This window comes from Apus apus, chromosome 6 (genome assembly GCF_020740795.1).
Source record: "Apus apus isolate bApuApu2 chromosome 6, bApuApu2.pri.cur, whole genome shotgun sequence".
In the NCBI taxonomy this organism is placed as follows: Eukaryota; Metazoa; Chordata; class Aves; order Apodiformes; family Apodidae; genus Apus; species Apus apus.
In genome coordinates this window covers 29578196-29604896 of record NC_067287.1, presented here as the reverse complement: position 1 = coordinate 29604896, position 26701 = coordinate 29578196, and the positions used below count along the sequence as shown (strand labels likewise).

The following is a 26701-nucleotide window of genomic DNA, read 5'->3' as shown; positions in this document are numbered from 1 at the left end:
AAAGGAACTGGAAATTCAGAGTGAATAAACAAATGGAAGTAAACCCTAGAGATGTTCTAAGCAAGCAAATGAACAAAGAAAAAAAATTAAATCTCTTTTCATCAAGAAAACAAGCTTTCAGAAAACGTAATTATAATCACTATCACAAGAGAGAACACTGTAATTGACTTGACGCCCATTAGATACACTCTCGGGATAAACAGATCAAGTCCATTAATTTAACCCCCTCATTTATTCAAATTCATAAAACATTTGTTGCTGTTCTGCCTGCAAATGCAACTTATCCGTAACTTGCCCAACAATTTGGTCTGGGGCTTGCGTTAGGAGTGACTGCATCTAATTGGAGAATTAAGAGGCACATAGTGGTGCACTGGATCTCCTAACCAGGCTTCTGGAAGGCCTTCAGCCCCAGAACGGCTTCAGGGGGTACAAATGGGAGGAGAGCACAGGGAAGGATGCAGTATAAACCACATGGTCTTATACTTCGGATCACATTTACCTCTTCCCCTTTTTAATCAACTGGAAAAGAGATTCTGCAGTTGGTTCGCAGATGTACATTAAATAACAGGCAATCACTTTACTCACACATCAATACTTCCACATTTAGTGAAGAACCACAAATTTGAAGGCTGTTTCCCATCCAAACCCAGTCTATTAGTAACAAGGGTATTCATTACAGCAGCCTAAAGAGAGGAAAAACATGCTGCTTAGCTTGGAGAAACATGTGCAGTGTGATGCTACACTTGTTGAAACTTGATTTCTCAACAGCTGTTGCATCAAAAAGGTTTTTTTAAGTGGCTTTAAGAGACAAAACGTGTGAAAAGCAGCTAACAACTTGTATCATGTAATCTCTGGGAGTTACATGGATGTAGAATTGATACAGAGAACTTTGGTTTGGTTTGTCTGTAAAACTAGTGAACATAATCTAGGACACAGTGATAACAAACATTCTTAAGGCTTCCTAGCATACATTGTTATGACCATTCTGTTTCTTACGGTAACAAGCTCCAAACTTTGACATGTTAGAAGCTACTGCAGAGCACTGGAACAGGCTGCCCAGGGAGGTTGTGGAGCGTCCTTCTCTGGAGACATTCAAAACCCACCTGGACACATTCCTGTGTAACCTACTCTAGGGGATCCTGCTCAGGGCGGTTGGACTAGATGATCTTTCGGGGTCCCTTCCAACCCCCAAGATTCTGTGATTGCTACTACTTCATAATGAACCATTTTTCAGATAGCAGAATTCCTTTGTTGACAAGATCAAAATGTTGGAAGTCTGCTGAATTTTAAAAACTGTTACATGCAGTTTTCTTTAAAAATCATCACATCCACACTTTGCTGAATAATGACTTGAAATTCTGTCAAAAAACCTCATGCTGGGCATCAAATTTCTCTTCCTGTGAAAAATCTGTCACTCCTTAAGCAACCTTCAGGTCTTTGAAAAAAGGTAAATAAAATTTACCTTATTCTGTAATGACAATTGCCAAGGAATTTCAGGGTTATCTGCAAGCCTTTATTTACTAATTTTAACTCCTCAACTCTGCCTTGAGCAGGAACTTGGGCTTGAAGTTGTGCCCCAGGGTAAAAAGTTGTGGGGAACAAAGTAAACAAACTAGATATACTGGAGTATGACATCCGTCCATCTGTAGACAAACATGTTGCTTTTCCAGTACAAATTAAAATTAACGAATGGGAAAGTTTTTACTCTGAGGCTGTGGCTGGTGCTCACCTGCAGATTTCTGATTCTGGACAACAAAGGGCAAAATGTTTAAATGAGTGCAAAGAGTAGATCATTGCTATTTAAATATTATTAATAAATAATTGTGCCATTAATGTAGGAAAATAGACAAGGCTAATTGAATAGAAGTCAGTACTCAGATATTTCCCCCTTAATCTGCCTGTACTAAACAATACCTGGTAGGGTTGCTAAACAACATGGACAAAATTCTTCAAGAGCTGCTGTAGGTTCCTAGAAAGCCACATCAAAAAGTGTGTGACCCAGAGATGGCCTTTTTAGGTAAGAGTTCCACAGATCCACACAAGTTTGAGGAAACAAAATAAAATGGCCTATTGATGACACTGCACATAAAGAATTGTGCCTCAATACTGCTGTTTAAAACCCAGTTTTATACCAGATACTCGGAATAACAAAAAACACAAAGATAAACATGAAAGTTTTACGTACAACTATGTTGCATCAAACAGATCTCCTGCCCCTTTCCCTCTTTCTCGGGAAAGAAGTGTCTATCCTTCTTAAGAAGATTTATGAAAATAAACTTGCAAATTAAGGTGATAAGCTGGAAAGACACCAAAATGAGAACAAGCTCAAGTTGCTCCCCTCTAACTCAATAGAAATTTTTTACAATTTGACTTTTAATAAAATAACTATTTTGCTAAGATGCACCTCTAAGTCGTGAACCATCATCCACTCCTACCTGTTTCAGAGCTCTCTGTGGCTAGTCTCTCAAAATTCATGTTTTTTTCAGCCCTCCACCCTCTCTATTGGCACTTGCTTGCTCCTATCTTGCAGAACTACTGAAGATGGCAGGCTATCTGGAATACAAACAGTATTATTAAATGAGAAAAGCACTAGAATTAGGCTAGACTACACATGACTCTCCAATAGAACAGTTCAGCGATAATGACTTCAAGAAGTTCCAGCTGTTTAGACCTAATGAATTTTAAAATAAAGCACAATGTTAAAAAAACTAACTTTTTATATTTCCTAGCAAATTAGTACCTTCTTTAACAAAAGGGTGCCAACCTGCTGTTGTGACAGCGTAAGCCTTGAAAGGCTAAACAGCTAAATAATCTCACATTTATGTAAAACAGCAGAGAGAAGTCAGCTAAAAACATTGAATTGAACTTGGCAAGATGGAACTTAATCACCCAACCTGAATCAAGGACTCTCAGAACAACACACCTGACAGCCAACTACTACCTTATCTTATAAATACACAATCATGTACAACACTATCAGAATGATTCAACCCTCCGTTTTGTGTGGTTTATTATCAGATATCCAGATGTTTCCCTTTTTACTGCACACACAGAAGGAAAAAAGCCAATGAGGAAATAAAATGCTTTCTTATCTCAAGCTGAAGCATTTCCTATGTCACACACAGAAATTACTTCTTCTCAGGTGCTGAGGACATCACTTTCCAAGCCCTTTGTAGGAATTACAGCATGGCTTAAAAATACTCTTTCATAAAGCCACACATGCTGGAAGACATGCTAAATGTGATCAACATGCATAATCTGCACAACTGATTTTATACACAGCATTTACAATAAACTGCTAAACTTCCGAAAATTTACCAAGCTAATCCGTCCCCACAACCAGGATACTGCAGATGAAGCAGTAACAACAAGCAATTAAACACTACTTTTTCCATTAAAACAAACTGCAACTACTACAACCAACCAGACTGCAGCTGCACAGTTGCATGAAAAATACACACGTTAACTACAGTTTGTACATATTTCTTATTTATTCAAAAGATAGGGGATGACAAAAAGTGTTAAAATGTCTTATGCCACCTATTCATTACATAAACAAATACTTAATCCAAAGGGACTCGTTTTACAAGCCACTCTGTCCAAAAACCACACACAAATTAGTTTTTATACACAAATGTTTATTTCTCAAATAAACTTCCCCTTTAAACACAAGGAATGAAATCTAAATCTTCATAAAGATGAATCCAAAATGAAATCCCTCCAGTACATTGTAATCACTGTTTTCTTGGTCACTACTGGCTTTAACTGTTTAACATCAAAAAACAAGGACATATTTTAAAAAATCATGCTACTGGACTCCTAGCTCTGCCTCTGACCAGCTCTATACTGATCTCAAATATTTTAAAATTTTACATCAAATCTGAAGCGTTTAATTGAAGAACAGCTGTGCATTAAACACAAACAACTGAACAAAGAAGATTATAAGATGTAATCAAGTTCATAACGAATATAGGTGTTCTTTTCATCATTATAGATTCGTGGGTAATGTGATATCAGAGCATCCTGTGATCCAATGTAGATCGAATTATAAATCTTCCAATAAACATCTCTGACTTTCCTGGCAGGGTGAAACAAACCCTAGGAAACAGAAAGGAACAAAAATGTTTAAAGGCTTATGGTCTACATGTCTGTTACTGCATTTAATTAAGTTTTGCACAATTAGCACTTAAAAAAGCAACTACTGTAAACAACGCCACCTACAACTAAGACAGTACACTAGATGTATCATTCCCAATTTTTGCAACTATCTAAACTAGCAAGTAGTAACAAAATATTCTTTAGAGACACGTTTTCTCATCTTTTTTTCTGAAAGGAGAAATTCCACTGAACGTATTACTAGTTTTGTATTCTTTTAAAATAAAAATTAAAACCTGCTGCAGTATATTCAGTTGGAACTAAATCTTATCTTTGGCTCTGCTAACTGTGAATCTGTGCAGAGCACGCAAGACAGGAATACAGGAGATTATTGTTAAACCTAAAAAATAAGCAGAACATGAAAGCTCTAGAAATATATCTATATATCTATCTATATCTATCTATATCTATATATATATATCTATATATATGTATATATATAATAATATTCTAGTAATATCTGTAAAAATATACTGTGTGAGAAACTTCTTTCACCTTCTTACTAATGTCAGCATCTTTGTGCTGAAGCCCCCCCACATGAAAACACCCACACACCGACATTCTGTAATTGCAGATAGATAAAAAATGCTGTCACCTCTTCTCTACCTGACATTAATCCTTGCTTCCTGCCTGTTATCTGAGTTTAGATTCTATAGCAAACACAGCAAGAACTGTCACATACAATTACGCAAAAAGAAACCTTCAGATTTTACCACCACAAGCACATTTACTGAAGCTGAACTGACTAGCGCTGATGGTTTAAGTTCTGATCAAAGCACTGGTTTCCGGTGCTTCACTCTTACAGTTTTAAATGTCTCACAGTTTTTCTTGGCTAGCAAGAAATAATGATGATTTAACATTAAGCCTAACTTACTTATTTATCACACTTATTAGTTGTTCTCATAATCCCTTCCACTATCAATTTATTCTCCAGTCATTAACTAGTGTCCTCAAAGTTTGTGAGATGCTCCCATTTTACAAGCCTAAATGCCAGGCCATTTTAGCTAACTCCTGTTCTAAGTTACCTGCTTACTTCTACTTGAGTTCCTCAATGTAATCAGCTACCTCACTACACCAAAATCTGTTGCATATTTTAACTACTGAAGCCCTCAGTACAGAATGCCATGTTTAAAGAATACTTGGAGGCCATACCTGTAAACAATACTGCAACATTCTGCAGGGACCAATAGCAACTCTGAGGCCCTCCAGAGCCCCCATAACTGCCTGGATGACGTGAGGAGAGGTTTCAAACACATTAGGCCATACATAATTTAACAAATGATTAAGAGAATCTTCACAGCCAAACCCATAAACACCAAGAGACATATGTTGCACCACAGCACTGGCTGTTTGTCTGTGTACGAGATCCCTGCAAAGACAATAATGGTCTGTTAATAAATTGCACTTCAAAGCAACATGATTAGACAAGTATAATACTGCTTTTCAGTAACACCTTTCATGAAACCACTAATATGCAATTTTGGACAGTGATTCAGTGATTCTGATTCTGAATTTTAACCCATATTTACTGACAGCAAGAGGCAGAGTAGCAAATATTAGTAAATTTGCATTCTGATTCCACAGAAAAAGTACTAACAATAGAAATTATCAAAAGAGATTTGAATGCAAGAAGTCTTGACTCACTTCAGATGCCTTTATTGTTTCAGTCTTCAAAAGTATTACCAATGTGCGAGTATATAATCTGAATTATTTGCAGACAATGAGTTCCAGATTATGCTGGTCACTTAACAGCAAAAACGACAATATACCTATTTGCTATCACTAAGACCCAGCTAGACACTTAAAATATATGACTATAGCTAACTGTCCATGTTATATGACTATAGCTATCCATGTACCATGGATAGATGTGCACTCACCTGTCCATTAAAGCATCTTCAAGCAACGGCGTAACAGCATAAATATAATCTTTTCCCATCTCTCCAATGTATTCAAACAGGAAAGAAAGAGATTTTAACACACCATTCTGGACATTCAGTTCTGGAACTCTGTATTCATTCATGAGTGCAGGCAGCACTGTGAAAGGTGAGCACGTTTCAGCTACAATAGCAATTGCTACTGTGGTACACACTCTGTTCTGCCGTTCCTGTACTTTCAAGTTATTTAGCAGAGTAGCCAATACATCGTGGGGTCTGGAAGAGAAAACAGGTGTGTCCATGTCAGTAGATTCAGTGAGGATTCAGATAAAATTAGTTTCAAATACCAAGTGGCATAAAAACAAGGCTTTGCGCTTAAAAAAAAAGTTTAAGTAATTGGGGAACAACACAGACCATGAAACTGTGAAACAGCTTAAGTAACTGCCTGATCTTATTTTCATAACCAATACATCTTATTTTCTCTAGACTTCACTTGTTTCCTCCCTTCTGTTCTGCCTCTGGAGGACAGGAGTAGCCTCTCCACTCTGATCCCACAGGTAATTACAAACTTGTATAAAACCATACACATTGACAGAGATACGTAACGTGCTGTAGAGGTAAGCACAGTTACAGCATTCCTTGCTGTATCTGCATTCATTCAGTAATTAGTTATTTATCAATATGCATGAAGATGGGAATTTGGCTTAATTCTACAATTTGCTGACTTGCTATATCATCTAAGTGACAAAAAAACCCCTTTGCAAATCAGTCAGAGTATTGATTTGGGGAAGAAATAGATAGTGATAATTTAAATTAGAGTTTATGAAATAATAGAGAAGTTCTGAATGCATGCCACAATCTAAAAAATTCTTAAGACAACCAGCTTTTACTACCCAATTATACTCTAACCTTCCTCACCTACAAATTTAGTTCAGAAGTGCAGCACCGTATTTTAATGAAGAATAGATTACTGTATTCTCCTCCTACCAAATGGGTAGAATTAAGTCTACACACTTAACCTGTTAAATGTGGAGTATTTCTCACCAGAAAACTCAGTCATCACTGTTAGGTAACTGTGTGTAGAAGTGGATAAGCATTAGACCAACTTACCCAATAGCTTTTGCAATATAACCAAAAGTGTTCACTGTGGCTCTTCGGATGGCTTTCTTGTGAGCTTTTAATAATTCAAGCAGTTCAAAGCAGATCCTCATCCATTCTCTTGCAGAAACATATTCTGCACCTCTGAAAGAGAATAATATGAGTTCCCCCTTCAGTGATGTCAGAAGTTTCTTAAAATAAAAACACGTAAATTGCAGCACCTATTAATTTCCTATCAGAGGGATACTGCTTAAGCAGTTAACACTAGACCTTCACTGGTTAGCAGTTTACTCAAGATTTATCATGTTGTGTGCATTCCAAGTTTCCAGAAATGGATAATATACTTCTTATAAACAATTTGAAAAATAATACTATTACAATATATTCAACAGATCATCTGCTAAATATCTCAAGCTTTACGCTCAAGTTTGAGAAATATCAAGAGATATGACAATAAATACCCAGATGTCAAATCTGATGCTCAGCTTCAGCTTTTGCTACAGTAATTGCCCAGAGAAGGTCAAAAACTCTCATGAGTCAGCTTACCTGTCTGCAATGCGCCCAACAAGATCAATACAATTTTCCTGTACTTTCTCATGTCTATTCTTCAGAATAGGTGTAAGCCGTGGCAGTAGATCTTTGATTGGTGGTGTCATCTTGTGCATACCTATTGAATTCAAAGAGGGATATTTAGTTTCATATTGCCTTTTAAATTTTCTCTTGAACAGGCAAGCAATCAACACACAAACGTTACCTATAACGTTCACAATGGCCTTCAGTGCTCCGAGTATGCTGCCCAGTACTTCAGGATATTCCTCACCCAGGTACTCATACAACACAACACCCAAGTGTCCCATCAGTTTTTCCTATAATCAAGTAAAAAGATTACTCATTATTCTTATTACTACAACACACTACGGAAAATCTGGTAGGAGAAGTCCATCAGTACCTCTTGACAAGTCTTCATGACGACTGCAGTACGAGAGATGAGGTCAGCTGCCTGCTGCCTAACTTTGGCTGATTTGTTGTTCAAACGCCACAAAACTGTACCACAGATCTGTGGCAAGTAGGGCTTAACTCTCTTGCCTAGAGCATTAACCACTGTGCCAAAACCATTCAGCATCACAGAATCCTGAGTGTAAAAAAAAGAAAGGAAAATCAGACCAAAAGCAATATTCCATTTTAATGACATTTGACAGAACGTAAAATTGCTATTAAAATGCTGACATTCCAGAGCTAGTTTCTGCATTTCATTGATTAGAGCACTGACATCTGAAAGAGGATTCTAAAAATCTAACTTAGAAGCATACATAACTAACAGTGACCTAGCTTACAATGCAAGTGAACCAAGCACTAAGTAACCCTTGGCCATACCTCTGTGGTCTGTTCCTGAAAGGCGTACAGGATACCGTCAATAAGCTGTTCTTCCAGTTTATGGTCAATGTCTGCTGCCCCCAGATTTCCCATTATCTTCTCAATTGTCTCCATGACCATTTTTCTGTACTGCTCAGCCTCATCCTTCAGATCATCCACAATTCTAGAAATAATTTCTGCTGCTCCAACTTTATTTGCCAGCTCCACAGTTGTATCAACCAGCTGAAATACACAAATATTAAGTCAGCAAACGTTGTTAAAATCAACTTTCTACATCTTGAAAATACATTTCCTTTGTCTGAATAGGAGAAACAGCATCATGCATATTAAGTGCACTACGAACAACTGTTTTTACATTTAGAAATTATCCAATGTTTTAAACAACACAAATGGGATAGCTACCCCACCTTACAACTGATGTAGACTTGTATTCACAGATGTAAAATGTCTTCATAGCCTCCTAAGAACCTGTAACTATTCTAGCAATGTGACTTCTAAACCACTTACCCAAACACAATTCAGTTTCAGGACATACGAGGAAAAAATAAGCATCCAGCCTAAATGAGCACTCCAGTGTGAATTTTGTCCTACTGCAAATAATTTTCCAGTTAAGAAAAACAAAATACCTGTCTGTAATTTCTTCTGTCCAATGCCATTCTGTGTTGCCAGAAGTGTTTGAAAAAAGGTGGCAAGATTTCTGTCTTAATGTAATTTGCTTCAACACCATCAGTACCACAACACTGCTTCACAACCTGACAAGAAAAAAAAATAAATTATTTTAATTCATGGTAGGGTTTGGAGTGTTAAGGGGTTGTAGGGTGCGGAGCTTTTTTTTTTCAGTTTTTGTCTTGGGGGGGTTGTTTTGTTTGTTATTTTTAAGAAAAAGCATATATATTCAATACTAATGCTAAAAAAATCACTGACATACCTTCAACACAATCTTTTTCATCTCTTCATCAGGAGACTGGAACTCCCTGATAAGGATTAGCATGACTTCTCTGGTATAATAGTTTGCATACTCGGCATCCATGAGGGGAATCAGGTAACCAATAGCCTTCAAAAAGGCAGCCAAACCCTATTGAAATGCAAAAACATGTATCTTGTCAGCTACAGAAGGTATATATTAATTTGATTTCAAACTAAAGAATGTATTTTAGACATACCTTTCCTCTGTGTTGACGTATACCCTTCCATAAAGGTTTCAGAACAGAATCAAATGACTCAATACCATAGGGAGTCGCTGCCTCCGCCAAAGCAGCAATAGCCAAAGCACTGATGGTGCGAACTTTCTGCTGCTCATCCACCAGGCCTGCAAGAGAACAGTGTTTAGTACTACTTCTTGCGACTTCAGTTCACAACTGCAAAAACAGAGTATAAAAGGGACTAACTTACTTTCAGGAAAATTTAAGCTTTACTCCTCTGAAAGAGGCAGCTGAACTGTTTCTTGGCTTAAAAAAAACCCCAAAAACCCCCAGACAAAACCAGGACCCTACTATCACTGAGCCACACTGGAGTATAAAATTTTTTCCAAATATAAAGTGAGTAAAAAAATTTTCACCTGGGAAAATAGGACTTACCATGTTCAATAATTTCAACCAAGCTCCTGAGATGAGGCAAGATAGCACAACCCATCAGAATAGCAATCTGCTGTACAATCTTGATGCCAGTATGTCTAGCCTGCCAGGATTTCTTGCTTTTACAGACAGCTTTCAAGAAGGGTAACAGAGAAGGAATTCCCAAAGCAGAGGCAACGACAGCAAAGGCTCGAGCTGTTGTATTTCGGACGTATTCATCCATATTATCAATATCAGGTCGCATCGTGGAGATCATTGTTGCCAAACCAGCAGCCTGAAGAAAAAAAACAACATGAAACATACCCATTGTATCTATAAACAGCACAGTTAATTCTTCTGCCATGCCTATAAACATACAGCTACACGTAAGCTAACTCTGTGCCTTAATGAAGGATGGAACTTTACCTTAGCCAAGTTTGAAATAATTTCTCTGCCTTCCACTCTAGCATAGTAGTCTTCATCAATCAGCAGTGGTTCAATGACAACGAGGATCTGAAAAAGGTGAACAAACAAGTATTTCCTTTCATTAATACTTTTAGTTGTACTTCTGGCCTTGCTAAAGTCCATGGATCCAAGCTGAAAGCTTTATGATGACCAGAAAAACATTAAATCTATTATGACCTTCTTACAGCTCTTTGTCTCTAAAGGATCTGGCCCAGATATACTACCTAGATCAGGTAAGATACCTCTTCCCACCCCCCATTCTTAAATCATGACATAATGCTATAAAGCCCACACTTTGGTCACACTACAGGAACTTAAAAGTTTGGCTTAATAATAAAAATGAAAGTCAATTATGTTAAAACAACATGGTATCCTTCTCTTCCAATATGCAAATAAAATAGACATTTCTCCCAGCAATGACCAGAAAGAATAAAGATGAAACACTAAACTGCAACAGACCTTATGTACATATGGTCGGACCAAGTCATCCAGTTTGTAAAGAATTCTGTCGATGACTTTGACAAGCAAGTGACGCTCCTGATCTTCAAGTGTTGGTGACATCAGCAGAGGCAGAATCTGATTAAACAACGGCCCTGCTCCAAATTCCCGAGCTTTATCAGTAATTTGTCGCAATGCAGCCTAAACAAAACCAAACAGCCTGTCGTTAGACTAAGGGAACAATACTGAACAATTACAAACCAGATAAATATTAACCAAGTTAAAATTTAATTCATTGTAACCAGAGGCTTCAGAATACCTGCTCTTACCACTACAAAACTCTTCAACAAATTTTATGCTGACCTGTTGAAAAATGAATGAGTGAAGCAGAACACCTTGATGTTAGCTCCCAGACATTCAATTTTCAAAAGCAGCACACTCCTGGTCTCCATTTGAAAACTAGCTTATACTGCACTTACTGCATCAAGGCAGCTTGATGCTACGGTCAATTTAGAGCAAAACTGCTCAGAAAAGACAGTTAATTTATTGCATAATGAAGAAGTCTGAAATTTAGCTAAGAGCTACACTGCTAATTTCAGTGTGTGAAGGATGAAAATTATGAAGCCCTGTAAGCAAAAAGGATTACAAATTCAGTTTATCCTAACTGTAAACAGATATTGATTTGCCATGTACTATTTAGTGACTGACATTACTGCACGAAGAGCAGCAATACTGCATTACACTGATTGACAAACAAAAAGCCATACAGATATAGAGGAGGAAGAAAACAATAAATAGATATCAAAGTTTAGGAGATTATCTTACAGAGAATTCCATAGGCAGCTGAAAACTAAACCTGAAGAACAATGCAGATTTTTGAAAACTGAAATTACAAAAATGCATCTAACAATACAGCTTACCTTTCTCATAGGAGGTGTGCCATTCTTTATTTTCAGAAGTAATTTCATTATTTTTCTCTCCTTCTGTTCTTCAGGACTCAGAGTTGATTCATCAACATCAACCTAAAAATAATTCCAGACAAACAGGCATTACTACATACTCACAACAAATCAGGAAACTTTAATCAGTATGAACGAAATGTCATTTACCAGTAGTTTATCAAAGTACTGGATGTCATCTGGTTTCAGGAATGGGAGATTGCCAGAGGGCTGGTCATTAACACTCTTCATAGTCCGGTCTTCTGTCTGCATGTGGAACCCAGTCATTCCGCTCAAAGGTGTTGGGGTCGCTGTGAGCTTACGAGCTGGAGTGCGAATAGGTACATAACCAGCTGGTGGGGGAAGCACCTACAGGAGAGAGAACAAAATGTATCTTATCACAACAGATAAAAGAAGAGGAAAGCATCAAATGCAAAACATTACTAAAGCCTTTTATTTTATTTGCTTGGGGATTTGTGCGAGTGTTATTGCACACATCAGATCCATCAGCCATACAAACGTTCACCACAACAGTTTGTATTCATGTTTATCCTGTATTGACAATATTTCAGAAGAAAGCTCATTTACACTTCTGAGAGCTTGGATATCTTTATCAACAGCAAGTACACTTGCTGGTTTAGAATTTGTGCCTCTCCTCTTAAGTTTTCTACATCTGGAGTTAGCATTTTTATCAGTCTTTTCTGGCCTTGACAGGCATTCCCAACGTTGAGAAGCAGAAAAACAACTGGACTTGGAAATCACCTTTATTTTTCTGTTTCTAATGGATTTACAGTAATTCAGTAACTGAATCTAACAACATCTAGAATCAATAATCAATACTTAATGTAAAACATTCTACTGTGACAACTTGGTTTAAACTTCAAAAAAAAACCAAAAACACAACAACAAAACAGTACCTCCTAACAGGAAAAAACCCCATCATAGTCTCCTGCATTTTAACACAGATGTATTATTACCTTATATCCTTCTGGAAACATAGCATCCAATTCTTCATCAGAAAGTGGTCTGTTTCTCTCATCAATTTCCCTTTCCCAACGCCAAGCCTGCAGCTGTTCCGGAGTCATGCTCATGATATGACCTATATTTAAAAAAAAAAAAAATTAAAACAAGGTTTTAACTAAAAAGTCTTCCATATGCAAAAGGAGATGACTGATTTACTCAGCCTTAAAGTGCTTGCTTGAGCCAAAGTTTTACACAGCACTTGAAATCTGTAGCCAGTAAGACAAACTTTTAGAGCCTTTTATCAATTTTTTGCCAACGACACTGAACAAGGACATAAAACTTCAGCCTCTATTTCCATCCAGAACTGCCTTGCTGTGGGCATTAAAAATGGTAAACTGAGCATATACTGACTGTTTTCATTCAGGCAGAATATGTTAGGCAGAAGTCTATTTCAAAATACCATATGAAGGTAAATGCCTCATTTGCAGAAGTGAAAGTCAAGCCTTAGAGAATGGACTGGGCTTACCTGGTGTAGGAGTAGCCATGTTCATTGCTGGTGTACCAATTGGTGTTTTGCCAGGTGTCAGAACAGGTGTGCTGCCACCCATCTGGCTAGCAGGTGTTTCATCCCATCGTGACTTTCTTTTACTTGCTCCTGGGGTTGGTGTCTCACCAATGGAGTCACCACCTCTATCTGTACGAGGCGTCTCAGCCCATCCACTGCCATGTCCCGGAGTATCTAAGGGAAAACGAAACAACTGTTTTTGCAGAAAGCTGAACATCATATACTCCAACTACAGAATCAATATCCAAGCCCATTTTCAGTATCTCATCCTCATGCCCACAAAAATCAAGTATCAACTGAAAAAACATTAGACAAAAAGTAAAACTACTTTAGTGAATATTGAAAAGACACAGGAATTACACAAAAAACATCCAGAGAACTTCATTGTATGAACCCACATGTCATCTTCCTGCTGAATCTTAGCACAATAGACAATTTATTAAACAATAAAAAATAATTAATATTCTAGAAATCGGACAAAGTACTCCATGTACTCCCTTGATAAAAGCATTAAGGAACAGTGGTGTTTCACTGTTCTCTGACACTCATATTATGCAGATGAGAAAATGCTTCCAAAATTTTAGTTCTAACCTCTTAAAAAAAATGTATGTTTGAAAAAAAACCACACAAAGGTATCATGAAAAGCCATGAAACATTAATTCCTTTACACATTAAAATCCCAGGTTGCAGCAGTCACTAGATACACCAGAAAACTTTGATTCCATTTTTGAGCTGAAGTGCTTTCACAGATGTGAGTTAAGCTAACAGGCAGAATTCAATGCTACGAACTCCAACAAAAACATCACCCAACATCCACCACTAGATGTCAGAATATAATTACTTGTTGCCTGACTTTCTATATCTGCTCTTTACTTAAGGAAAAAAAATCCTATGCGATTAGGCATTCCAAATTTTCCAGTTCACCATAAATACCTCTTTCTGTTTTAGGTGTTTCATCCCATCGATTTTTACGTGCACTGGAAGTGGCACCTCCATGGCCTGGTGTTGCATGACCTGGTGTGTCCCGTCCAGGTGTTGCAGCTCCTGCTGGTGTATGACTAGGAGTTGGATCCCATATTTTTGAGCCTGGTGTGGCACCAGGAGTTTCACTACCCTTGGCACGCCCTGGAGTTTCATCCCATCGCAGAGAAGGTGTATGTCCAGGAGTCTGTGCATGACAAAAGCAGAAGTATTAATCTATCTCATAACGTACAGGAAAGACTGCTGGTTGCTCTTTTTCAGTAGAGCAAGGAACCTCTGATATTTAAGAGGATTAGCATTAATAATGTCTTCTATAGATAAACTGATGAACACTCAGATTATTACCTCTGCTTGATCCCAGCTGGATAATTTTTTCGGTGTAGCACCAGGAGTCTGATCAGCTGTCTGATCCCAACGCCGCTTGCGTTTTGAAGGTGGCTGAGATGCGGCTCCATTGACGACTTTAAGCTCTCCAGCTTTAGCTTTTTCAGCTAGTTGTTGCCTGATTTCCCTCTATTCAAGGGCAAAAAAGAGACCAACATAAGAAACATTTCTTAAAAAGGCCTCTTCAGACAATACCTTTAAAATACATTTTTCACGTCTATCATAGCTTTTAATGCTAATTTTTTAAAGGTTTTGCTCAAATAACATGCAATTAGCTATTGTTTTCATTTTAAGTGCATTCTCTTTTCAAATTCCTCTGTACTGACAGAGACTGTGTTTGGAGAAGCTGGTTTTAAATTGATTTCTTATAAAAGCCATTAGTAAAACAATGCATGGAGAATTTTGAAAGCCATCAATTTTTGTAACCTATATGTATGTTTCAACATCGTTATGCATTTGTTTACTGAAGTTCCACTTTGGTAAATTAAATGAGTTAGAAAACATGTTCACATGAGTTATATCCCACGACATAAAGTCCTGAAATTCTTAAAATTCTGAAATGACATTGTTAAAACAGCACACTAACCCAGACTGTTTTTCACTTATCAATGGATCCATAAACAGTAAGATAATTAAAATTATTAACTAATTCCTCAAGTAAGGTAAGTCAAGTAGAGTAAATCAATATAAATCTACAGAAGTCACTGGAACTACAAGATCTTGCTCCAATTAACAAGACGGTATTGTAGGTATTACACAAGAAATTTTATTACACTACCAGTATCTTCTTACCTATTAAAATGAATTTTTAACAGCTACAAATAAAGCATGTGCTTTTACTCCTTCCTTAATATTTAAAACCAAATGCCAACCTTACACCAATTTATAGTACTGCAGCATCTGTCACAAAAGCTTTAAGAAACATCTTTTAAAACATTCCTGTATTCCCTTCACATAGAGCTCACAAACACAAACGTCTCTGACACTGAATACTCCTGAGGGACTTAGATTTTCTCTCGTCCTCTGAAGGAAAATAAACAACAAAGAGTCCAAGTAGTGTAACAAAATCCAGATCAAAATATATAGAGGCTACTTCTCCCACCATTGTTTAAGTATTACATAGAACACATGGTTTTCAAAACTTCCATCTTTAAATTCTACTGACTTTCAACATGTGAAGAACAGGATTTCCAAAGAAAAAGACACTGAAGTCAAGACAAGAAGTCAACAGCAAGTCCACTCTCCCTTAACATGCTTTCAAAGGCTGTAAAGTGAAACTAACGTCAAGTGGAAAACCCTCCACACACTCACCTCTTCTTTTGTTAAATGCTGTTCACGCATAACATCCATGTATGTTCTGGCATTCATTTTAGGATCTGGTGTCTTCCCTCCTGCAGAAGAGAACAGCAACAGGAATGGAGCACAATGAGTACAGGATAAGCAGAAACTATTGACTTTTTCTATTGTCCTGCTCTAATATTATATTATTCCATGATCATTTAATTTTACTTTTTGATTGAAATTTTTTAAAATTACATGTATCTTATGTTTAGTCAGTTTGCTGATCAATTTAACCTGTTTGAACACAAACATAGCTACTGCAGTTTCAAACAAATATTTTAAAGCCGATATAAATGATAAAATGACAACACAGTTAAGAGTCTTCAGAAGTGATGGGTTCCTGGGTTGCTAATCCGGAATACGTACACTTTCGTGCCTTTGTCTCCATCAGCAGTTCTGACTTCAAGCAGCAGAATAGAAGCCTAGAAAATTATCTCTTTACCATTAGTAACACTTTGGAAAGATATTTATATTCAAAACATTACCTTGCGTAAGCTGTTAAATCCTAGTTGTTATCTGATTGTAACTAACTATTTCCATACCTTAGTAATGTTTAAAATGTTTTATCATAAAGACCCATTTTTAAGTTTGACAAATCTGGACATGTTTCCCAAATCCTCTAGTGTCATATTGTAAAAGGGCTTCATTAAAAAAACAAACAAAACAAAAAACCCAAAAAAACTGTTTGATGACACTTTCCCCCTCTTGTCAAGGTAGAATTGTGATTGGGAGCTGAATGCAATACAAGTACATAAACCACCACAATGATACTCACAGGTAATGGGTTTTGTATACCATATGTTGTTTTATGCTGTGCATCTTGAGTTAATTAAACTTTTAAACACTTTACAAGAAGCCCAACTTTACAAAAATAAGATTTGTCAAGAAGAACACTTTTTCTTAAAGAAAAATGTGCAGATTTGCTATACAAGTGGTATAGCATTATAATTTAGGGAAAAAAATAAGCTTCTTAAACATTTCTATGCTGAAGATGATTGCCCAATTGGCTGTGTCATTCTGACACTAGCTTTGATAGGACTTTCCTTTGGAATACTTTTTCACCATAATCTACACAGGATGTGTTGAACTGCACCCTTAAGAATGCAGACAGGACTGGCATATAGCAGTACTGCTGTAGGAAAGAAATTAAGGACAGTTAGTATGGGCCTGTGAATTCTGACAAAACATGTTTAAATCAATTACAATTAAGCAAGTAAAATAATTATTATCCCTATTAATTCATGCAGGCTGAAATTCTAAATTTGTAAAACCTGCAAAACAGCTACTAATTTTAAGCCAACAGGCACCTTACTGCCACACGTGAAACTCACTCACCTGAAGAAAGTTTCTGTCAGACCCACTATACCCCTTTTCCTGACTTGCATTCTAAAATTATCAGAACAGACTTGAACTATTAATAGTATCAAAGTCTTATATATGCTTTTGTTGCTTTTAGCTATACCACCTAAGTTTACATAGGACGGTAAGAATTAGGTGCTCTATTTTGAGAGCTAGCATTTCAAAAGCAGTAAACCTGTAAATCTATGACTTGGAATGAAAACTTTCAAGGTACTGAAAGAATCTGAGCACTCAACACACAAGTTCTTCAAAGTATAATGCACAACCCAAAACAAAATGAAAAGAGAAACCTTTAACCCTTTGTGTTTCTATGGCAATGGCTCATTATTTTCTTGTCCTTCTACCTGGAAAGAAAACTTGTATTATAAAGATGAAGAATATGGCATCTAGGTTTTCAACCAAATCTCTATAAAAAGGGGATGTTTAAAACAAAACTAAGTTTATAAGCATGCCAACAAAAATCAAAGGGCTAAAGACAATTGAAGACAACAAATTCCGTAAAGGGTATAGAAAAGTCAAAATAAATTACCATCTGCAAAAGGATCAAGACGCTCAGGGGAAATTATCATCATCCGCCTGTGCTTTTTGTACTCATCTTCCCGATCTGCAATCTTCTGAGGACGGTGTTCTGCAAAAGGATCATACTAAAAACCAAAAACATCTTGTTAGCATACATGTAAGAGGAACAGTCTGAAAAGCGTCTGGTGACCTTAAGTCTGCATTTGTTTTCAGTTTTACTAAGAAGGCCGACTTTATTTTTAATCTCAACCAGCCAAAACACTACGCTAATACAATTTTACTTCCGTAACTGGAATGTTTTTTTAAACACAGAATTTCTTATTACAAAACTTCTGACAAGAACTTGTTATTTTTAGAAGTTTATTCATTTGTTAGCTGAGCATTTAATGCTATTGAGCTCTCCCCTCTTTTTGCAGGGAGACTTAACACTACTTCATATGCTTTTAAGTTTCACAGAAAAATACTCCAAGAATATAAAAAGTAAGTGATTACATTTTCTCTATAAAAACAGAAGAAGAAAGTACATTAAGTTTTCCAGTTAATTTTATTTTTTAAGTATCTGACCTACCAAAAATATTCTGTAACAGTTTAGCATATATGCCCACATCATTTTACATGCAGAAGTGCCAGTTTTTATCACCCTGTGGAATTCTAAACTAAAGCAGTAACAAGCTTTCAGCAAAATTAAAATACCACATCCCTTTACATGCATCTTGTATTTCCAGAAGACAAAACCTGGTCTTGAAAAACATTTCTCTACCTTAATACCTACAACAGCATTGTTTATTGTGCCTTAAATTAAGATGTACCTGTTCAGAAGACTGTGGTATGTCATTAAGCAATGCCACTGGAGCATGGTACCCTGGCTTCTTCTGGCCAAGCAAACTTGTAGAAGGGTAGTCATCATCATCCTGTCAGTAAAAAGACACAGTAAATTTGTCATGCTGAGATTATATTTAGATAAAAATAATGTCACGTTAACATACTGTGATCATAGAAAATACAAGAATGGACTAATGGAATAGTTAATCACAATTTTTAGCAAGCTTTCTCATATAGCTTGCTTTACTACTCTCAAACTGCTGAATCAGATAAACCTAACCACAACATTAAAAAGACAACTCTTCTCTACAAGACTCAAGTATTCTGCAATATACTACATTGTATCAAGTATGCTATCTACACTGGTTACACAAAACATCTGTATTTCATACAAGCACTACTGATACAGTTCTCTAGTTGGCATGTGAGAACTGGTGCACAGAAATTCAAACATTTTTTTCTTAAAATCCAGGTAGATATAGAACAAAACTGCAGTAAATAACCCTATAAAAAGCTTCAGAAACAGTGAAAAATGTAGAAAAATATTACTTTTTATTTAGTTATACCTTCACAATCCCAGTGGCAACAAGTATTTAGAATGTGTAAGACATTTTGCTATCCAATTCCTCATGCTAATAGCCAGTTCTGTGCAATAATTTACAGCAACCCAAAAGAAAAACTGCTCTTAAAACTATGAACTGATTTCAGTGAGATGGAAGCTTCTAATTCTAATCAAATTCTTAGAACTCTAAAAATGACACTAAAAAAATTGACATCACTAAAAAAAAAAGTATGACAAAAAAAATCTATTAACTAGTACTGAGCTGAACATAATCCTCCTTTCTTCTAAAAATATCATTCATTCACTTAGCATGATACATAGTTGCTTATGTAGTCATGATCAGACCTCTAGTGTCCAACTGCTCCTGCAACCGAAAATGAGGTCAAATATTTAACATTAGAAATGAACATGAAGTAATCCTACATGCACGATACAGAAGGAGAACATAATACAGTGAAAAAGTTAATTATTCCAGTCAAGGCTAACACTGATTGAGTACCAGACCACAACTTTTTGCCCTCTGCTTGGGCCTACATGACTTTCAAAACACAATTCATGAAGTAAAAGCTAGACTTAGAACATAGAAGCTTCCCAGATAAGGCGTGCTTGGTCCAGAACAGCTTTAATGACAATAACCACTTTACTTCTGTGACAACTATTAAAAATTACTCAAAATTAATTCCAATGTACTTAGAATGCATATCCTAAGCAAACAAATACCTAAAAATCACTTACATCTTCCAGTTCAGTTGCTGCAATAGAAGTGACGTATCCAGCAAACCTGCTGTCACTGCCACCGTAAATTTCTTGATCATAATATCCTGTGGAATCAAGGCCTACTCCTTGTGCTTCATCAAGAGCAGGTTTTTTTCCTTGAATTTCTCGAATTTGTGCTTCAATATCTAGGGTAAAGAAACAAAAAAATTCAGGTATTTTTAAACATCCCCACAGAATGTAATATTCATGTAACCATGTACAGTAAACTGAGCTTTTACACCCAATTTCAGAGATTATCTCTTAAAGAAATCAATAAATACGATACATAAAACTGTAAAATCATGTTTATAAGCAGATTTTCCTTAGGTCGTAATATTATCCAGAACAGACTGCTTCAATTATATGGCCTAAAACAAATTATGTCATCTTGCAACAGAGATAACAGAGAAGGTACATCACAATACAGTAATTTTTCTCAACACTACAGTAACAGGACCTTTTCAACAAATGTAATCCTCTCATTAAAAAAGCCTTTCAAAATGTAATCACAAATTAACAAACCCATTTTGCTAATTAAAACAAATCTGCTCAAAAGAGTTACTGCATGAGTTGTTAAATCTCAGAACATTTAATAAAACAACACATTATTGTGTTATCTGACATACTGCAAAACTGTTGTAACTTTAAACAAATTAAAACTAAAACTCTAACATCACTGGATATAAAATCAGCAAAAATAAGTTCGGACCCGTTTCTTTTCACTTTGGCAGCTCAAACATTTACTCATGACTATTGCTGCCTGCATCAACATCTTTGAAGAGCCTACTATTCCTCTGGATAACAAAATGCTTATCCTTAAATATGACAAATGGGAGCTTTGTCATCTCTTAATTCTCAGGGTCTGACTCTAATCACCTCTGGTGGCCATCTTTTGACCTTACAAATTTGGTACTTTCAAAAAGAACATTAACTTGTTAACCCGGAAAAGAAGGAACCAAATTAAATCCCCCTACCTGCTGTAATGTAACAAGAAAATAAGTTATAATAGTTCAACTGTTTTCAACAAATGCAATTGTAATACAGGTATATTAAGATATAGCTAACTTGCTAAATATTATTGCTGTTTCCATCTGAATTTTATTTGATTCAATAGATAATTATCCATACAATGTGATTTTCAGTAGTTAACTTTCAATTGTTTTCATGGCCAAAAGAATACTCATGAGTTGCATTTCATGGCTGAAGGAACACCAAGTATCACAATTAAATGGAAGGGTTGGACTATTTAGTTTCACAAGTCCCTGCCAACCTCAATAATTCTGTAATTTGCCCTTTCCCATCTAAATATTTCCTGCTACATTAACTTGAGAGAAATTTGCCACTTCACAAAAACTACAGGAAATTTTCTTCACAAATAAAATTAAATGTTGACTACTCGCCAGTTTTTTACTACTGTTGCTCATTTATTTTTTTCAGAATAAATGTCACAAGATTCTCCCACTGGGATACCTTGCAAAAGACATTAACTTACAATATCTGCTAACAAACCTGGCAAAAATTCAGATTACAATTATTAAAAGCTAAGATTATTGCTAATCCAAATTATTGTACCTGAGACACAAATTAGCAGAAGGGTGTTTGATTTTAGTGACTTTTTTTTTTCCATGATTGAAAGACTGCAGATCAAAATTGCTTTGTTTGAAAGTTAACTGTCAGCCTTGTAAACCTACAGTCAAGGCTATCATAAACTCACTAATTAAAAAAAAAAAAGCCAACAGAAACCAAGCCAAATTATGCCTCCTGTACAAAGGAATAGTTTCTATAGAGGTAACTGAACATGTAGTTTTAACTATAAAGCAAAGATTTGTCAGGTATGAGTGAGAACAGAATTAAGCGTTCCTGTACAGCCTAAGAAAATGGCAGTTAGAAATACTGCTTTAAGCACAGGACACCTGACAGAAAAAATGCAATTCCTGCAGTGGTCTAGTAGGTAAAGGAAGAAGCAGCAAAAGTATGCTTCTAAAAATCATCAGAGTCCCATGCATAGAAGATCCCTCATAGCAGCTAATAAGGAGAATCTTGCTCCAGCCTGTTAAGAGTTTCTATCACACATATCTAGAACAGGGCAACCTGAACAGTCACTGCTGGAACATGAGAAAAGCCTTACACTGCTGGCCACGGTAACATGCTGAGCCCTGCCCCCAGGTACATCCAGCTCCCCCTCCCCAAAATCCAGCACAGCAGTCATTCCATAGGGAATTCCAGTGAGTCCAGAACTTCAGACGCTTGTTCCCCAGTATGCTACTTTCTGGAGAAGCAGCAGAAAGAAACTACTGTGGAATTAGGGATCCCTGCTTTGCCCAAGGAGGTCTCTGCTCATCCTCAGAGGCAAATCACATGGATCCTGTTTACCAGTGTCCTCTTAAGGTATTCAATTTTTGTGCAGTCTCCCTGTGGCATGGGTGTGGAAGTGATACAAATACTTTGCTCACAGATTTATTTTTTTTAGTGATTTATATTTCTTCCAAAGAGCAAAGCAAGTTCCTGATTCCTTTGGCAGCCTGCTGCAATGCAGCACTGGGGTGAAAAGGAATACCTGGTGCTTCCATTGCTACAAGGACACCGCTACTAGCACCCACTGCTTTTAATACAACAACATTGTTTCCTATTTCGAAGAAGCAGTTATTAAAAGAACACACTGGCTCTTTACTAGGCTATTAAGTCCTGCTTGTGCATCCATTGCCATAAACAACTTAAAAAAATAACCAAAAACCAAACTTACACATCTTCTGTACTGAACGACCCTGGGCATACAGCTCAGCCAAAAGAAGCAGCTTTAAGTGCTCTGCCATGCAGGATTGGTCACAGAGAGGTCTGTCCAGGTGTGTTACCGTCAAAAGAATCTAACCAAGCACTTGTGAAACTTCTGCAGCAGATGTGTTCACACAAAAATAATTTCCTACTAATGGTTCTTACCAAAGCTTTACAGACTAAGGCCCTGTTTTCATCTTTTACTTTGAAAATAGCTACTTTTACTGAAGAAGGTAAAGATCTCATTTATTATTGGCCTTCTCTTTTAAATTACAATTACTACAACTGCTTGCAGATTAAGGACCACTCTGGTTTTCTTACAGCAAGTCCTGCTGGGTTATCTATAACATAAAATAAAAGCTGCATAGGGTCTACAGGGTTAACAAACCCCCACTTACGGCTACCATAATTTTCCACCAAGGTCCATGCAGTCTCTAAGTACTAGTTTAAACTAAGCACTCTGAGGAGAACATGCACTTGCCACAAAACCCCTTTAACCAGAGGATCTAAAAGGCCTGCAGCCAGAGGTAGCCTGACTGCCAATTTATATTTAGCTGGAAGAGACTAATTTTGACATTAGGGCAGTTTACCTTCTTTGCTCTAACTGGCACTTTCTTGAAAAAATTCACACCCTATTCAACAAAGCACTTAAATACAAATCAAATTAAGAAAGAGTAATCACAAAGCTTAAAAACGCACTGCATAAAGCAAAGTACAGTCAATTGGGACAAACAAACTTCAAAGACAGAGAAACAGTAAAGGGAGAGAGAAATTAAAAAAAAAAAAAGGAGGGGGGAGGTAATATCCTGCTGATCATTCCTTTTAATTTATTTTGCTCCATTTAATATATTTTGGTATTTTAAAAGATGTGACTTGAACATCTACAGCTGATTTGAAACAGATTATATATGTTGAATAATCAAGTCAACATATCTGAATTTCAAGTGACTGAAAATCTAGCTTGCAACCAGATCATTACAGATTTCTCAAAACATATACTGCATTACCATACACATAGTTCTACTTGCAATATTTGGAGTGCAAGACATTATTCAGCATGAAAAAGAGAAAGAAGAGTCAGACCCTGTACTGAAGTAGTATTTTACAGTGTGAATATTTTCTACGTTTTCATGCCTTATTTTTACACATTTAGCTTGCCCTGTACAACTATATTTCTAACTACTTTGGTACTCTCACCCATGTTAGGGCTTTCTATTATGTTCAGAGAGCTCTTCATTCTTTTCTGAGCAAGAAAAAAATTATGCAATTTAAAAACAACCTTTGACAGCATTAAAAACTCAAGCATTTATTCAGGTTTCATAACCTGTTATTTAAAGCTTTACTTTTCAGTATAACAGAACAAAGATTTCTCCCTTAAGCCATGTAACTGAAATAATCTGGTTTTGAGACCTCTTTCAAGTTGTGTCTTGAACACATCAACCAACAAGTATTTAACAAACAGTACAAAGATGTGAAAAATCTTTTAAGATGATTTAGTAACAAACTCAATTTGGAAAATCAGTCAAGAATTGAAAAAAGCAGGACAGGACAGAACTCAGATGAAGAATCATCAAGCTGTTCAGCTAATACCTCCACTTTGGGAAAGATGACATTAGACAATCATACAGTTATACTTAATTTTGTATTTAACTACCTACATCCTCCCCCTTAACCAACCAAAATACATGAAACCGGAAGCATGTAAATATTTTTATTACAATCAATGGACGACCACTTGCTTCAATAAATAAGCAGTTTAAGTTAAAAACCCAGTAACAAAATGTATTTTATTATTAAAATTTCTTTAGGCACTAGGAGAGGCAGAGCACTGCAATGGGTAATGCTCACTTGGGTAGTGAGTATCTGTCACAGGATACAAACAAAAAATTTCTGTAATGTTACAAAATCGTTCTAGAATGTTAAAAAATAAAATTTAATTTAAAAAAAAATGAAAACATCAATTTAAGCTTTTCTTCATCAGGTCTGGAGCATTAAAGTGATGATGCCTCTCCATGTAAAAAGTTTTTTCAGTGCAAAACTTGCTGCCCCCAAAGGCCATGAACACACCCTGCCTGCCTCACAGGAGACAACCACGGCCCAGAGGTAGATTTTAATTAGTGAGTTACGGGTGCAAATTAACATAAAACAGCTGACCTACCCTACAGAGAAAAGTGAGTGAAAACCCAAACGCAAAAACGCAAAAGCAGTACAATTCTAAAAATTATTCTCCCTCGTCTGGGCATGTTTAAGTGCAAAGCAAGCCGCAGCCATTGTCCAAGAAGCGAGCTCTGCTTCCTGCAATAAAGAGCTGGCAGCGGCAGCAGCCGCCACGGCCACCTCCGAGCACCACAAAGCGCCGCCTCGGAAAGCCCTCGCTCAGAAACCAGCTTTCCTATGTAAACACCCAGGCGGCAGGAAGCCCCCGCGCTAAAATGGCAGTTGAAATCCTTGCGACCTTCTCACACGGCTTCTTCCCCTCCTGCGGGGCACTTTTCCCGGGAAGCACCGTCCACACCAGGGCACGGGCAGCAGCGCAGGCCCTGCCGGCGCCCAGCGGCCAACACCCCTGCCCGCTCCCTTCCCGGCCTCCCGCTCGCCGCGCAGCCAGGCCCGAGGGCTCGGGAAGCGGATAAACGAGCGTTACCGACACCAGGCTGCGAAGCAGAGGCGAGGCCCGGCGCGGGTTTTCCCGAGCGCCGGGAGGGGCTGGGGCAGCGCAGGCGAGGGAGCCCACGGGTGGCCCTGCGTGGGAGCGCTGCCCCGGCCTCGCTGGCCACCAGCAGCCGGGCGCCCGGCCGGGCCCGCAGCGGAGCCGGAGCGAACGGGCCCCGCGCCCCTCGCCCCCCGCAGCGAGAGCCCCGCTGCCCCGGCCGGCCCCCCGCCTCCCCGCGGGCGGGGCGGGCCGCCATGGCGGTGCCGACACCGGCGCAGACGCCATTACACGCAGGCCCGCCCGCCGCGGGGCCCCCCGGCCTGCGCCCCGGGAGCCGGGCCTGGCGCTGCCCCGAGCCGAGCAGAAACGCGACCGAAGCACCACGGCCGAGCGCACAGGCGCAGGGGGCGCCCGGCGGGTCTTCCCCGGGGTTTGTTACCTTCGTGGGTCTTCGCGATCTTCGCCATTTTGTCCACAGCGAACAACGCCGAGAGGCGGAACTGGCGCGGCCCGGCGCTTCCGCGGGGGCAGGGCGGGCGCGGCGCGCAGGCGCAGGGCGGGAGGCGGGAACGAGCGCGAGCGGGGCTGGGCCCCGCCCATCCCGTTGATGGACAGCGCGGCCAGCCAATGGCGGCGCGGGGCGGGGCGGGGGGAGCCGGGTGGTCCTGGGGCGGGACCCGCAGCCCCGCAGCCCCGCAGCCCCCAGCCCCGCAGCCCCCAGCCCCGCAGCCCGGCGGGTTCTCTCCCTCTGTGCTGTTCAGGTGGTTCCTAAGGGACCGCGTCTGCCAGTGGCCTTCACACAGGGTGAGAGGTTCGTTCTGTGCGTACCAAGGTGCCACCCCAGCGCTCCTGGTTCCTTCAGGAGAACTATCGGCCCTCCTCCCTTGTCTGGCTACAAGCTGTCTTCCTCCCATTTTAGACACCAGAAGAGGACGATGCTTCCAGCCTGCTGTGTGGACAGTCAAGCAGCAATCATCTAACATCCTACTGTTCCCTGAAAAGCTGCTGCGCAGGTACAAGTGTCTCCCTGGGGGCTGATCCCACTGGAAGGTGGATGCTCTGCTCTGTTTGCCAAGTGGCTTGACCTTTCCTTCATCTCACAGGGCAACCGTCCCAGCACCAACAG

At 38.4% G+C, this 26701-nt stretch overlaps 1 protein-coding gene across 3 annotated transcripts; it reads right to left on the bottom strand.

Annotated features, from left to right (window-relative positions):
• Positions 1-3467: 3467 nt before the first annotated feature.
• Positions 3468-26106, bottom strand: SF3B1 (splicing factor 3b subunit 1). Of its 3 annotated transcripts, XM_051622917.1 has the most exons (25): positions 26015-26106; positions 20130-20296; positions 18820-18921; positions 18021-18135; positions 16103-16182; positions 14753-14920; positions 14360-14594; positions 13388-13600; positions 12876-12997; positions 12070-12267; positions 11881-11982; positions 10982-11161; positions 10484-10570; positions 10082-10352; positions 9668-9813; positions 9433-9579; positions 9131-9256; positions 8505-8726; positions 8080-8262; positions 7885-7996; positions 7677-7797; positions 7143-7274; positions 6036-6308; positions 5308-5524; positions 3468-4098 (listed from the first exon to the last, which is right to left on the bottom strand). In XM_051622917.1, exons 1-25 carry the CDS (start codon positions 26040-26042, stop codon positions 3940-3942), a joined length of 3906 nt encoding a protein of 1301 aa, XP_051478877.1. In that variant the 5' UTR covers positions 26043-26106; the 3' UTR covers positions 3468-3939. The 3 variants fall into 3 exon arrangements, with proteins under 3 accessions (XP_051478877.1, XP_051478878.1, XP_051478879.1); XM_051622918.1 differs by lacking the exons at positions 18021-18135; positions 18820-18921; positions 20130-20296; positions 26015-26106 and adding an exon at positions 16499-17813; XM_051622919.1 differs by lacking the exons at positions 3468-4098; positions 5308-5524; positions 6036-6308; ... (15 more) ...; positions 14360-14594; positions 14753-14920 and adding an exon at positions 16499-16554.
• Positions 26107-26701: the final 595 nt, after the last annotated feature.

Coding starts and splice junctions, on each gene's coding strand:
- SF3B1 (XM_051622917.1), bottom strand. CDS start 26,042: ATGGCGAAGATCGCGAAGACCCACGAAG. Junction 18,922..20,129: donor CAGCAACTGAACTGGAAGAT/GTAAGTGATTTT, acceptor TTTTACTGACAG/GATGATGATGACTACCCTTC. Junction 7,798..7,884: donor GGCCATTGTGAACGTTATAG/GTAACGTTTGTG, acceptor TGAATTCAATAG/GTATGCACAAGATGACACCA.